This window comes from Aulonocara stuartgranti (genome assembly GCF_965226115.1).
Source record: "Aulonocara stuartgranti genome assembly, chromosome: 9".
In the NCBI taxonomy this organism is placed as follows: Eukaryota; Metazoa; Chordata; class Actinopteri; order Cichliformes; family Cichlidae; genus Aulonocara; species Aulonocara stuartgranti.
The window spans coordinates 20,327,104-20,343,076 of NC_138960.1; the positions used below are offsets into that span (position 1 = coordinate 20,327,104).

General features: G+C 41.3%; 1 protein-coding gene across 1 annotated transcript; it reads right to left on the reverse strand.

Annotated features, from left to right (window-relative positions):
* Window positions 1-9,226: 9,226 nt before the first annotated feature.
* dselb (dermatan sulfate epimerase like b) lies at window positions 9,227-15,588 on the reverse strand. Its single transcript, XM_082547527.1, has one exon. It carries the CDS (start codon window positions 14,561-14,563, stop codon window positions 10,907-10,909), a length of 3,657 nt encoding a protein of 1,218 aa, XP_082403653.1. The 5' UTR covers window positions 14,564-15,588; the 3' UTR covers window positions 9,227-10,906.
* Between the last annotated feature and the right edge of the window lie 385 nt (window positions 15,589-15,973).

Sequence of the window (15,973 nt, forward strand, 5' to 3'; positions counted from 1 at the left end):
TTCCAAGAAGCAATTTACTATGATCACGCTAGCAAGTCTTTAAACTAAGAAGGAGATTAAATAAATTTTGTATTTCTTGTGTGGGGAAAATGTCACATCTTAAATCTAGTTTATTTGATGGAAATGTTGTAAATTCCAAAGAAATGGAGGGTGTTTTGTGAAGAAGTGGATTGCATTAACACTGCACAGTGTTTACCTGCTAATTATAACTAGCAAGCAAAAGATATGAGTCAGGAAAACAGCTTTCAGGTTTCTCCCTTGCTGCGTAACCTCAGTAAACATGTTCCCAATTGCTTTAAGAACCCTGTAGCTAGTTTTAAGTTGTATTCAGCACAATGTGGTCTCTGGTTTTTAAGTTAGATTGACTGCTCGAGTCAAAGACCATGATCAAGCTTTAGGGTGGACCTACCTTATGATTAAGATGTTGCTACCATATCAGCGTGCAGTTTTTCTTCACTTTTGCAGTCAGTCCAGTGACTGGAGTTTCATTACAGGACGAACTATTAACTAAGGTCACGGTGGTGATACCCACCTTTTATATACAGTCTATTATTATTATTATTATTATTATCATTATTACTACTATTATTATTACTATTATTATTATTACTATTATTATTATTATTATTATTATGCCACATACACTGTTTAGAAACCAATGAACACTGACAAATATGAAACAAAAGCATGTTGGAGACTATTTATTGTCTGAAATCTGTAGTTGATCGTAAATAATTTATGGTTAGTGACCGAGGAAAGACTGAACATTTGTGGTAGCATTTTCTGCCATTTCAGGTTAACATAAGGATTCGCATTTGAAAACAATTTGATCGTGTTTATGTGTTTCAAAAAAGAGCCATGGTGCACACAACAACTGTTATTCATCTAGATTATAGCTTACCAAGCTTGGCAATGTAAATAGGGGATGTATGGAAAAATCTCTCTGAATACTGATCCATAAAAATGTGACAGAGAAAGTTTCCTTGCTTTAAGAATATTAAAGCATAAAAGCCAGAAAGCTGAAGACCATACAGACCCTGAGGCCCTAGAAGAGGAACGGGAGTGCAATTTCACCCTTCTGCCCTTAAGCAGGTTACTTTGGCTCTGATGGTGAATCCTCTTTAGTGCACTAGATAACTGAAACAATCTCACAAAAGTGGATACAAGTGCCAGAATTTAGATATGTGTCACTCCAGAGCCATTCATTTGAAAAATCCCATTACCCACTTGAATTTTCATCCATCCATCCATTCGCTTATCCTTTTCAGGGTCGCGGGGGGCGCTGGAGCCTATCCCAGCTGTCATAGGGCGAGAGGCAAGGTACACCCTGGACAGGTCGCCAGTCTGTCGCAGGGCTAACACACAGGGACAGACAACCATTCACACCTAGTGGCAATTTGGATTATCCAATTAACCTATCCCCACAAGCTGCATGTCTTTGGACGGTGGGAGGAAGCCGGAGTACCCGGAGAGAACCCACGCAAACACGGGGAGAACATGCAAACTCCACACAGAAAGACCCCGGCCTGATGGTGGAATGGAACTCAGGACTTTCTTGCTGTGAGGCAACAGTGCTAACCACCGTGCCACCGTGCTGCCCATTCCTTTTGGGCCATTTTAGGAAAAAGCATTTTTCCCACAAAACTACAATAACTGGATACATTTCAGAATCAGAATCAGAAAGGGGTTTATTGCCAAATGTTGAGCAGGTTTACAACATTAGGAAATTGCTGAGGTTTTACTTTTTATTTTTATTCGTTTGGCTACAGGTAACTCAAATTTATAAATTTAAAAAAATCCTCAAAGCTTCTTTGTCTGAAGGAAAACAAGATAATCGCAATCACATGTGTGTTACATGCTGCTCCAAACGTGTGATATGAATTGCAGCTGCATAGTGCCATAGTGCCTTTCACCCTTTAGTGATGATTTAGTGATTAGGAAATGTAACATTCAGTGCTAATTTATTCCCTTTCAATTCAATAACTTTCATATAATCAGTGCATGAAGAGCCCTTTATGAGGTTTTGGAGATACTGTATGTGACTGCTAACCATGTGATTAACTTGTTCACTATTGTGGAGAAGTAAAAGTTAAATGGACTGGTTCTTATGTAAAGATTTCTACTCATGCCTTAATTACCCATTCACACACGTACTTTTTTTTCGTATCTAAGGCAGTTGATGGGAAAACTATTTCTAAAGCCAAATTCACACAGGCCAAGGTACTGTGACACCCCCCCATTTTTTTCCCTAGTGATCTACCATTGGAAAATGTTTGTATTCCACAACTGGTTGGCAAAAATCTCCTCATGATTTTTGATTGCTAGCATATTGGTTGCTAGCATATTGGTGTTGTCACCCCAATGTTTGCATGAAAGTGACTTATCTTTAAACACTACCCAGCTACTCTCCGAGCCATAGGTCAAACTGTGAAAAATGTGACACAACCTGGAGACTGAAACCACTTGACATCAAAGTAGAATCTGTGCCTGTCTGTATCGGTAAGGCAAAACTTTATTTTGAAGAACCATTTCCCTTTTCCTAACCTTTGGCTCTGCTCAATTATTATCATCAGTTATTGTCATTAACAGGCTAACACATGGAGACGTAACTATTTCCCTTCACACCAACAACCACTTTAGAATCACTAGTTAACCTGATAACTTGGACTGATTCAGACCTAAAACCTTTTTGCTGTGCTGCCCAGCAGTTCGCTATATTGGCTAAGTCATATAACTTATGTATATATGTATATTACAACCTGTCCTAGTTTAGTCCATGGTAACACTGTTTTACTCTCGCCTACCACTCTTAAAAGTGCTAGTTGCATCCACCCCCCGCCCCTTGCAAACCCAGAAGGATACATCTGGAGGTACTTAGGGTTCAGTATGTTGCCCAAAGGCACTTTAACATAGAGAGCTGAAGATTGAACCACCAAACTTCTGAATAGTAGTCAACCCCCTCCTTATGTCACAAACCACACTAAACAAGCTTTTTGGGAGCCATGGGTGAGAATTGGAAAACCAGTGCAGCGTGTAAGGGCTCCAGAAGTGTGATTGAAACAAATAGTGTGCAAATACTAACGTTGACTTTTGCATATTTGAACATGAATATAATGACACTAATATAATTCAAAAAAGCAAGTCCAGTTCACTTTGCCTGAACAACAAACGATAGTCCAGTGCTTTTGTTGACAGCCATATTGAAAATTGCCACCATTGTGAGTTTTCAAACGGCTAATAGGGATTATGTGCCAATTAGGGAACTTGTATCCATCTGTGAACAATTTCCCTGTAATGTGAAGTTATCTGCTGCACTGCTGTAGTATGCACAGGTAAGTGGCTTCTTAAATTTGAAAAAGTAAAACGTCAGTTGTTAGAAGAGTTCATCCTGCAGTCTTGTGGTATTTCTATCCTCTGACAGAAGACAGATGAGACTTTAACAGGCACTATAACCTACAAATCATCCGCATTTTAAAACAGCAAAGATGGCACCTTGTTCATTTGTTTTCTTTTGTCTCTTCGACCTCTGATAAATATGAATTGGAGTTTTTTTACAGTAAAATGTTACTGTGCTTTGCAGTGAATAATTGTGTAAGGGAGGAGGCACATTTCCCCTTAAAAACACTCTCTTCAAAGCAGTGATACTGCTGTCCTGACCTTCTTCAGCTGTTATCATTTCTTAACACCTCGCCACTTTTATATGTTTTTTTTCCAATCAGGCCAAAAATGGTGATCTCTAAGGAACATAACCATATGAGCAGAGAATCTGACCATCTGGCTTGCTCTGCAGCTAAAAATCGCGGGGGACGAGAAGAAACTGACGAATGTCTCTCGGCTTCTGCCGCCCGTCAGTGTCAAGATGTCTCTTTTAAAAATAAAACATGTTGTCAGAAGCTGTACATTGCCAATAGTGTGATTGCAAGGAAATGTAAGGCCCTCTTGAAAGAGAAGTTTCTTTTTGAAGGAAAGAAAGGAGAGACACCACAAGGGGACAAAAACTAATTTCAAGTTTGTGGTGTTGGACTGATTCCAGACGTAGAGATAGCCACACTGGGTGGGATAGTTATGGGAAGGGCATGATATAAAATCTGTGTGGAGTATAATGACTGGCTTATCTCTGAAGCTCACAGTGCATGAATTCCTTACCCCATCGGGTCTCCTGTCAATTCTTTATTGTGGGAAGTAGTTTTCCATTTCTGTTCTATCAAAAGACTGTGAGATGAGAATATGTAAGTAAGGATATGGGCTACAACTCCCGCATTAGTTATTTCATTTCCAATGACTTAGCAACAAGCCTTTGCTCTGCTTTAATTTCCCAGGCATGCAATGACCGATGTCACCGACGCTGTTATTGCTCCATAATACATAAATCCCACTAATTAGAGGTCAATGACTCATGCTTGATGCAAAAAGGCTGCATGGGATGTCCCCACAAATATTTAACCACGCATTTGTGTCTGTTTTGCTATCTTCCCTATTAGTTCTTTTGTGCATCACATAAAACATGAAAATGATCCGCTTGGCAGACATGCCTCGACTAGACATGGTTCAGGAGAGCGGTGGCCGTGGCAGCACTTTGACAGCCGGGTTATGGTTTCTCGGTCCCAGTAATGAAGGACTACTGAGTGTGTCATCCAGGAAAAGGGCCTCTCCCCTGTCTGTCTGTCAGCGGGCCAGCTGGATTCAATCCTACACCTCAGAATAACACCAGGCTTTAAATGCTGCAGCTTGGCCACCCTTTGCTTTAATAGACAGACAGAGCTCATTACATGAAAACAGTGGCTAACCCTCTCCATAACAGAACTGGTAAACTTACATTAGTCAAAGCACAGCTAAATCATTTAGTCGATTTCGTTTTTTCTGCCCCCCCTTTTATCTCCTTTTCCAGCTTACGCATCATTCTGCTCATTTCTGCACAGCTAGCAAACCACAGGCGTTGAAATAGGAGAAAGAGAGGAGCTCTACTCAAAGCGATACTAGAGTGGCTCGTTTTCCTAGGGGTAGAGAGCTGTGTCTACCCTGCAAACTGTCCATAATATACAGAACAAGAGTGGGGATTAACTAAAATGTCAAGAGAGACAGGTTAAGCTGACAGAATATTGGTTTATTTCAAGGGGTCTCACTTTCAAAGTCGAAAAGTCAGAAACTTCTCAAAGCAAAGTCTTGAATCGTTTTCAGTCGCCTCATATTGCTAAGCAGAAAAAATTCAATTTCCACAGACTTTCATTTGACTTTCAGGCAAAGGAATGGTCATAGCAGCTTAAAACTCCCACCAGTGGAGTGTAAGGCTCAAGAAAATGATGTTTGCACAATAAACAAATGGAAGAACATACATTTGAAATTAGCCAATGACACCAAAACGCTGTGCATAAATTCTCTGGGAACATAGCATTTATATTAATGTCCCTGTTATGCAGTTAATTTTGAAAAACTCAGCTGGTATTCATGTATCCGCCAAACTTTAAAGAATGACAGCTAGGACTGTGCAAAGCCTCGAGGAGTGTTTTGATATACAACTGTGAGAGTATCTCAGTATCGAGATTTGCCTGAAGTGAAATTCAAAACGCCTCATCTGGTCTGATTTCCCTGCGCTATAAGAGCAGACTGGGCTTCATTAGCAGTGGCTGCTGTGCTTTATTGGCACAGAAGATCCCATTTTCACTACAGAAATTACTTGCCAACAGCTGCAAATTGACAGGGCGCCATATTTCCTTGCAAGTCAACTCTTATTAACAGCAATTCCTGGGATCTCCACGTCCCGGTGTCCAAACACAGCAGTGTCATCAGCAGGTATATTTGAACAGTAGGATCTGAGGACCTTACAGGCGTTGTTTACTGCACTGAAAATGACTAAATATAGGAGAGAGGCTTTGCCAGCTGCTTACACACCATCAGTGAAGCCATTCAGAGCCAATCTGCTGACATCTGAAGGACACACTCACAACAAATCACACATCACATTCAAATGGAAGTTTTGAAACTTTCAACAATGATGGTGTTGCTCTCCATTAGCGAGCTAATTCCCCAGCACAAAGGCCTTGTATGGTATCGATGATTACTCTTCTCCAGAATATCAGGCTGCTCTGACTGATGGTGGCTGCAGCAAAGGTTAATTAATGAGCAGTGGCAGGAGCGATGGCTGCCGGCAAGGGAGAAGGTCTCCTGGGATTTGGATGCAGCGAAAGATAAAGGCGGAAAAGGAGAGGGTATGACTACTCAGCTGAAATTGAGTCTCCTTTTCTATCTGGATAACCTCCATGCACCTAATAGTGTGAGAAAGCTGCTTGATCACTTAACCAAACTCGGTGCATGGAATTAGATTATAATGCAGCTTTTCATCATTTTCTCCATAAAACCTTATTTCATGCAATGATTATGTATTGGTTATCAGACATCAAAGATAATCTAGGAGGCAACCTTCTAGCTTAAATTAGTTCTGCAAATCATCTGCTTCTTGTGATCAGACATCAAAAGATTTTCATAAAGCGTATTTGTCTTTCCGAGCAGCAGGCGTTTGCAGTGTTATTTTCAGATGAGAAATGAATTCTATGGAAGAACACTCTGACATATCACTTTATTTTTATCCTGTCTGTAAGATTCCATTAAATTTAATTGGTGGAGATTATCTATACAGACTTACATTTGATGTGCGAGCTATACGAGGCAGAAGCAGGGTTCCTTAATGTTCTGTGCCATTATGTTAAAAGTCCAAAGATAATCTGTGATGATAATCTGCATTCCCTCTACAGATATAAAAAAGCTTTACAATAAGACACCAGAATAGAGACAGAGATTGAATAATACAGAATCTTTTTGAAGCTTTCTCAAGACAAAATCTAATAAAGTTCCAGTCTCCATTAGGCTCATCAGGTTCATCCACATCTGGAAGAATTAGGGCAGCCTGTTTCACAGAAAGCAGTTATCCAATCTGAAATTGTTTCAGCATGCTTTTTACGATGTATAAAGAATACACGACTAGCTTCCAGTGATACCCAACCAAAACTGCTTAACAAAAAGATAGTACAACATCAAGCACAGCAGCGTACCCCCCTCTCTGCATCCAACAACCTGGATTTGGATGTTGGGTGCAGGCCTCATGTTTTAACATCATCTCCAATATTCTGCATCCAGAGCACTTTTATATTTTTGTGCTATTTTTGCATGCAGCAATCCATTATCTTGTGTTCATCTCTTTAAGCAACTCAAGTCCACATTGTAATTTAGTCTGGAACATGCTGTCAGTTAGGAGATCACAGCAACCCACACATTGCTGAAACTGCACTCCACAGCTCTGATTAGTTTATCTTCTTCTTGTTTCATATGTCTATGCCCTTAAAAAGTTCGGGCGTCATAACAGATTTCCATTAGATGAAAATATAAATCCTGCACTATATAATACTGTATGTTTTGAATCTCATTTCATGTGACTGTGGTCTATATTCTACTGCTGCCAATCACTGTTTTTGTGGGTTTCGCCACCTGCATTGATCAAAGAATTGGTCCATAATTTGCATAATAATATAAATTCTCCACTAAAAGCCTAACAGGAGTATTTTTATTCTTTTAAATCGTTATTTTAGGTAGATTGTCCAATCTTAGAATGACTTGCTATGAATATCTGGAAACCATATTCCTCCTTCATCGCATGAGTTTATTAGTTGTTGTTATTGATCTTGGGGATTTTGTCTCTTCACAGGAAGGCTGTGACTATTTTTTTTTTTAATTTTATTTCCATAAACCAGCTTGGAGGGAAAGTGTTATAGATGCTTTTTGTCTTTTTGTTGTTGTTTTCTTAAATCCACCTTTGGTATAATAACTTCTAGATTTGTCCCACAAGAATAAAAGCAAGCTTTTCTACGTTCCACTCCCTCATACTCTTGGTGGATTCGACTCATTCGGGTTTTCAATGAGGTTTGAATATTTACTGGGTATTTCATCTTTATCAGTCTAAACCTTGAGGGTCCTTGAACCACATGCCTTTACAATACTCACTCAAAAGGACATTATTAGTATGAGGGGACCAAGAATTGAAAGCCTTTTGCCAGTGACATTAGGAGGTTCCTATTCCATCCTGTCAGCAAAGTAGTGAAACTGATATATTTGGATCACTTTCTGGTTAGAAGTAAGTAAGAGTGTGGCCACATTTGGGTATTGGCCCTTTTAATTGAAAGATGATTTTCTAATAGTCATCAATTCTGCAGTTGCTATCAGTTCAGTTCCAATTGATTACATTTAGTAGTTACTAACTGTACATATTAATAAATATTAAGACTTATTTTCTGGAGTAATGCATAAGTTAATAAAAATAAACACAAAAATTGAGCAGTATACAGGCTCTGTAAAAATACTATTATTCCAAGGAAAGCAAACGGAGGAAAAACATAGTTTATGCTGCAAAGGTTTATAATCATTTCTATAAATTTGGGTTTAATCATTGTTTTTGTCAGAGAGGTAGAGTTTAGTTTTGCATCATTCTCTTGTCTTCTCTTTAAATGACACCAGTAATTGTCTGGTTAAAAAAAGAAATGAAGTTATTAGTTATGTCCCAGCTCTCTGTGAAGCCTGAATAATTATTAAGCACGTATGCATACAGGGGGAAGATTACTCCTGCATTCAGAACGAATGGAACTACTTTACAAGCAGAGACTGCAGGTCCAGACTTGTAGAAACCTTCCAAAGCATTTGCCTGAGGTTTTTCTGTGAATAATGTGCCTCTGCGTGGAAGCATTAGGCACAGAGGACCCTGCCAAGCATTAGAGTGTTACAGGAGGGATCAAGAACAAATGAGTAATGAAATGACTGACTCACCATTCTGAGACATAAGACACAGCATGTGCTCTTTCGAAGCCTGCTCCTGTTAAGGGAGTTTCAGTCAGAGCATGGCATTAGAACTTCCTGACATGTTTTTAATTGTTGGTTCCTCCTTGTCATGCACATCACCCATATAAGCAATTAGGCTTCTGTCATCCGTGTCTAATAAAATGGAGATTGTGCTAGTGCAAAAATGTGGCAGCACAAGCGTCTGCGTAAACAGACACATTACTAGCAGGTTAGCCGTAATCATACGGAAAGAGAGCACGTACAAATTAAAATTTATGTTCTGTCTTTTGTAGCGAAGGATAATAGCTAGTTTAACATGAGTATAAAAGCAGCTAATGAGGACAAACGCCTTATAATCACATGGCCTATGCCATTGTGGAAAATAATACACTACACCTAAACAAAGACTGGTTGTCAATATATTTATGAATTTATTCTTTTCGTTACATTAATTTCTCTTTCTGCTCCAGATCCAGAAAAAGAAAACTGTCAAAAAAGAAATGATTGTAATTCAAGGCCACAGAAGCAAGGAACCATATCCCCACAAGCAAATACAAAACAGAGTTGGTAACAGGATTGCAACACCAAAGTGAAAGCATGTCTGCCAAGTCTACACATTCAAAGACCACGAACATCAAACGGGTTTTCCAGCCAGTCAAGGGTTTCAGTGTTCATAGAGAAAAAAACAAACAGGACTGCTTCTAGCCAAGGAAAGATGGATATTTCCAAATGAACACTGAGTATTCTGTGATTTTTCTCTGATTTTTTTTTTTTTTTACCTATACTTCATATTCATCTGTGTTCAGTGCAAGGCTCACTGGACTCTTTAAAGACAAAAACCTAAAATATGATTGGCTATCTGAGTGACTGCAACTGGAAATAGAAACACGTGTTGTTTGCTTTTCCTTCAGGCCTTTATAGTGAATATATCACAGCAATAAAACACAGTAAGCCTCTGCTATGGCATCTTGCAGATTAATATAACTAGCTGAGGGGGGTGCTTTGGAAATTGCTTTGACTAGAAATGTGTCAAGGCTGACAGTTTCTTTTTTTTACCAGTTTGATCCCTATTAAGCACATCCCTCAGATCTAATTCAATAAATGCTAAAGGGAGTTACAATAATGGTATTCATTCCTGATCCTTTGGGATATATATCTTTAGAACTCATAAATACTTTACTTTCTTTCTTCTACACATATTTTATATATCTTCAGAGATTTTATGCTTCCATAATAATTAAGCGGATACAGTAAAGTTAGCCCTGGAAAATACACTGAATCCCACATACAATCAGATTTTGTGAAAGTGCTAAACTGCTGTGACATCTTTGAGTTTCTAACTAAAATCCTTCGTACAACAAAAATACAATCTATCACTTGAGTTTAAAAAAAAACACCAGTCATCTTCTTGTTCTCCATTTTCAACCCCTTACAATGCAGCATTTTTTATACAGTTTTAAAGGGAAACAGCATTCAACAGTTCAGACAGGAAAATGACATCCCAAATTAGCTGTCTCCTACAACTTCAAAACTTATTAATGAGCTTCATAACATATCTGTTCCAAACCAATAAATGTACTGCCACTTCCCAAAAAAAGAAAAAAAATCAAATAACCAAGCTTTGAATTTTGCACAAAGCATTTTTTCCTCACACCACAGTTGTTGGGTAGTATCATAAAATTTATGTTGAAATTCAGTGATATTCATCAGTATGTAAGACAAGACAGGTCTAAAGTTTCAGTCGATAAAAAGAGCGCTACAAGTAACTGTAGAGGGCTGCTTAGAGGGAGAAGAACAATAAAATGAGCTCCCTTCCACCTGTTCCAATGCAAAGTATTCCTCCCTCACAAACATCTGTCGCTGTAGTCGATACAATACTGTACACACACCCAAACAAATACAACTGAGGGAGAAAGCTTGAAGACAGACGGAGAGACAGCACAGTTTTTCTTCAACTTTTAACATTGGTTTTTTTTTTTTTCAGCTCAGTGCAAAAAGAAAAAGAAAAAAGAATACATTACAGAGCTGGCTGTGACTGGCAGCTACAGTAAACAAAGACAGCTCAATATCAGCTGACCAGCAGCGGTTAACTGGTGAACCTAGTGTAACCCAGTCTCTTCATCACACTTCCACACACATCCTCTATCAGGCGAACGTCCTTTCGAGACATTTTCTGTCTCCATGTGTTAATGTTGGCTGGTGAGATGTCTCCTTCATACATTAGATTGTACAGGTTCGTAGAGGTGGTGAATATGAGTTGATTGAGGGCTGTGGGTGACACAGGCACCCCCAGAAATGTGTGTATTGTCTCTGCCGTCTCCTGGGGGAAGTTGACCACATCCTCAAACCTCACTCGGAGAAAGGACTCCTCGGGAAGGCTCTCGCTGACCCTCAGAGCGGCTGCGGTGTGTGCCAGCCACAAATGAGCCAGAATCAAAACAGGATTTGTCTCATAACGGGACAGTAGCCTCTGGATCATTTTAAACTCTGGCGCAACAGCTGAGCACCCATCCCTGACAGCATCCTCCTTGAATATCAAGGAAAGGTGCTGTGGGATGTTTTTAAGGGAGTATAGGCTGGGTTTGCTGTTATAAACCATGAGATAAATCCATGCTCTCGGGTCTCTCACCAAGTATATTGTCCTCAAGGAAAGTCCCACTACCTCCTGAATGAAAGGTAGTTTGAGTGTCCAGCTTCCACTCTGCATGTTGATTACCACCCGGGCGTTAGGGTACTCTGCAACATGCCTTCTCATTTCCCTTACATACTCTGCATCTCTGTCCAGACTAGCCCTCAGTTTGCCCTTCAGGTCAGATGCTGGTTCTCTCTTCCTGGATCTTTTCTTTCTGTCCCTGGGGACGCTGACTCTCTGGGTCTGCTTGACCCTGCTGCCCTCTACGAGCTGAATATTTTGCAAGTGCAGCTTTGTGTTATGCACTAGCGAATGCAGCCAGCCCTGGATAATCTTAAACCGTGCGTTCACGGCGTCTGACCTTGACCATTCACAGGCATCGACCAGGGTGTCAAACTCAAACTCAGTCTCAGGAATGTCCACATGCTCGGTGGGGACCCTTATATAAACAAAGTCTGAGCTATTGTAAAAAAGGTGCTTGAGTATTTCCGATCCCGATCCGGGAAGGGTCGTTATGACAACAGTGGGAAGGGGGAGCCGGTGCTGCTCGTACAATCTTATTTGTTTGTTTACTTCGCTTTTGGCACCCGCACCTTTCCATTTTACCCCACAGAGAAGCTGATCGCAGCTGTTAGAGACAAACAGCAGCTCGGCTATCCACAGAATGAGCACGGTGAGGAGTGCGTAACGCATCAGCCTGCTGAAGCAAACATAAAACTTTCTCTGCATGGTCAAAAATCCTATAGCCACACAGAGAACGACCCCCGCTATTACATTGACTGTGAAACCAAAGTCAAACAGCTGATTATCACTGCTGATTTGTTTAGGGAGGATTTGTGTCCCAAGGCCATATCGGGTGATTTGATATCTATCCTCAACTTTACTGTGACCTCCAAATCCCAAATAACTCAACCTTGCCCCAATGTCTTTATAGTTTGTAGCAATGGACACAATCTTCTCTGTGTTATTAATGATTAAAGAAAGCCTCACTCCATTTTTGCTGTTATCTATAAATCTACAGTTGGACACTTTGACATACGGTCCGTGCAGCACGTAAGCCACTCTGCTGACCGGGCCTGTCATTTGGAAAGTAACGTTTATATACTGCGTCCACCTCTTTTTAAACTCAGCCGCCTGCTCTGCTTCCTGTATCCGTGTTTCAGGGCTGTGGCCCTGAGTGTCAAACCAGAACATTTTATAATGAGCATCCCACACATCCATCATCGCGCCGTTATATCTGTCCATGAATCTGAAAGGAACGTATTTAAAGTCAATGTCGAGATTGTGGAAAAAAGCACTGAGTGACTTTATAGGTGAATCACCCCATTTTTCTACATGGTCAAGGACTAGCAAAGTCTGCGAGTTGAGCAGAACCAAAGCTCTGAATACACTCTTTAGTCTCATGGCAGGTGAATAAGCCAGCACGGCTTCCCCACTCACAAACATCGTATCCTTGTGTGACAAAGCGGCAATCACCTCACCTCTAGCGTCACCCACCCCTTCATCGGTCCAGCGCAGCCACTTAGCGCACTCCCCCAACTGACCCTCCCATGGATTGTTACACTGGCTGGTAGGAGATGGACTGAACACTAAAACATTGTTAAGGTAGCTGTACTTTGGACCATAAAGTGCTTCAGACACAAATACTTGCCCATTAGGAGCAAAAGTAAAAGAGTTCTGGTCTGGGTGCTCATGACCAGGGTTAAAGCTGTTCCAGCCATCCACCCAGGAGTAAGGCTTGTCATGGACAATGTCATAGACTGCACGGCCACCCAGGCTGCCAGACTTAAAGGAGACAAAAGTATTACTCTGGCCATTGGGAAGCCCAGCTCCGTATGTAACCACACCCCAGTTTGAGAAAATATGCATTTTAGCTTTGCCAAAATCGTGGGGAGGCTGCGGCGTGAGGTGGGAGTTGTACCAGATGTATTCTGTGTGAAGTGTAGCCCAGCGCTGGGCAGATGACTGCCCCATGGGGCCGTCCTTCGGCCGATGCTTTCGAATCTGTTGAGCCAGCCAGTTGCCCGTTCCATTCTTCATGATGAACGTGTCGAGGAAAACAAGCTGGCTCTCTGGACCATAAAACCAGTTGTAGTTTGAATCCGCAATGCCGACTGTTCTCTGAAAGCCCGGCAACAGCGTGGCATAATAAAACCAAAAGTGGCCCCGCAGCCAGTTGTTCTGCATGTTGTCTATGTTGAAATGACGCTGAGCTAAGAACACATACTGGGTGATAGACTTGGCTGTGTAGCTTCCGTAGGCTACTCCCTCATCCAGGGAGCCATCAACAACGTGATTCAAAAGAAACATTGTTTTCTCCATATAGTTAACTGCCACTTGTTTCCAGATCATTGACTCTGGGTCGTCATGTGACCCCACCACTATTGCACCCGTCAGGATGGCTAATATGTTGGTGGTTTGATGATTTTGGAGATACTGTTTGCCCCATCCTCTGTACTTAGAGAGCTCATACAGCTCCACCGTCTCAGCGCGAATTTTCTTGAGGTATAAATCCTTTCTACGCTGATCCAGGTAGGAGTAAATAAAGTCATAAGCAGTAGCAAACCCAGTGAGAGAGTGCGCCATGGGCACCTCATCGTTCGGTGCACTGGTCACCTTCCAGTCTGAATATTCGGCCATCCTATCCATAAACTTGATAAGAAACTGCAGAGCAGCAGAATCCTCTGGGCACAACAGGCAGTAGAGAGCCAGGGGAGGCAGGTTGTTCCCATAAATCTCATTCCACTTGCTTGTAAACTCCTCATGTTTCACAGGGGGCAAGTAAAAGGGAACATTAGACAACATAGTGAGCACAGCAGCTCTGATGACTTTAAATATGTGACTGTGGGTGGTAGAGGACCTTTGCCTCAAGTGTAACACATCCACTTGGTTAAAATATAGGTTGGGATGGGAGTCAGCAGACTGGAGCTTCCAGTGCTCACTCGCTCTGTCTTGTGTGAGCTTGACCTGCAGCAAGTCATCTGTGAAAACGTCTCTGTCTGTGGTGTTGAAGACCCCCGAGAAAGCTGTGCCCACTGCGAACAATGGTAGTAAAAAAGCTGAATATACAACCCAGCTGCCAGCCATTTTTCCAGGTGTTTGCGAGCACATTTTACACTACAGGATTTTAAAAAGTAATTAGCTGACAGTTTTCTTCAGTAAAAGTGTTGCAATGTCCCGGAAAAAATAAGTTTTCAGAGTGAAAGTCCAGATTACGTTTAAATATTAGGGATGCACAAGTCCATGGCGTTTTTATTTTAAAAGATAATATGATGCAATATCAAATTCCTGGGCATGATAGTCAAGAACAAGGATTAAAAAAAACTTTCGTGCAGAAGCAAGCACTATCCAAATCCAAGTGCAACAATGTTTGCAACAGTTTGCAAAGGCAGCAAAACACATCATAAATAAATATAAATAAATCTCTGATGGTAAGAAGATCTTTTTCCTATGTTTTTGAATTAAAATACAAGAAAAAAATCCTTATGCCTGCATGGTGCCGTTCGTCTTCATAGTAATATGGGCACTCGCGACGACTGGCGTCTCCCCCTTTGCCAGTAACTCATATTGATCTCCTCCCCAAAACATTTCCTCTCGGACAAACATCAGTCAGCCCCAGTCTGTGTCCGGTCCAATCACAGCCACCCAAAGGCTCCGTGTGCAGCCCGACCGAGCCGCAACATCCACGGACATAAACCTCAGCAAACAACGCATCTCCGCTGCAAACATTGCTTGGTACCTCCGCTGCAGAGACGCCAAATCCTTAATTTTGCAAATCCTGATCGGGTAATTGATCTGTTTGCATTGTTGAAAAGCAGTCCTCTCCTCTCCTCGCGCTTTATCTTCTGCTATTAGTGCGGGTGAAGTCCGAAAGGAGGAAAGTTGTCGTCACTCCTCAAGTATTCAAAGAATGAGACATTTTCCCCCGATTGTCCGCAGAAAACAGCGAATCAGCCCGCCGAATGGAAAAAAAATCCACGTGGAAATCTGCCGTATCTGTGGGAATATTGGTGTTCCCGCTGGCGTTTGAGACGCACACAACTGAGCCTGTGTATTATGTGTGTATCCCCGGACGCGTCTCCGTTGTGTCCTCCCGACTGTTCAGCACAGTCAGTTTGATTGTTTTCCTGCACTGGATGGAAAAATTTCCACTGTACAAACTGTAGAGGGAGCCGTGACTTCAGAAGCCCGATCTCATCTCTCACAGAGTGTGGGGAGGCTTAATATTCACTCCATTATTATTTATTTTCGTATTCCTGAGCGATGTTAAGTTTCTACCTAACATTAGGGCAGCAGCAGGTGATAAAACACGTTTTAGTATCTCTTTAATGTGATCTGCACGACTCTTTTATTGTGTCATTTAAGGTTCAAGGTTCAAGGTTTATTATTTGTCACATGCATAGTTATACAAGTATAACACACAGTGAAATGTAGTCTGACACGTTCCTCGACATGTGCAAAAATGGGGGGGGGGGGGGGGGTAGAGGAAGAACACACACACACACACATATATATATATAT

Bases quoted from the DNA above. Each gene is read 5' to 3' on its own strand.
- dselb (XM_082547527.1), bottom strand. From the start codon at position 14,563: ATGTGCTCGCAAACACCTGGAAAAATGGCTGGCAGCTGGGTTGTATAT.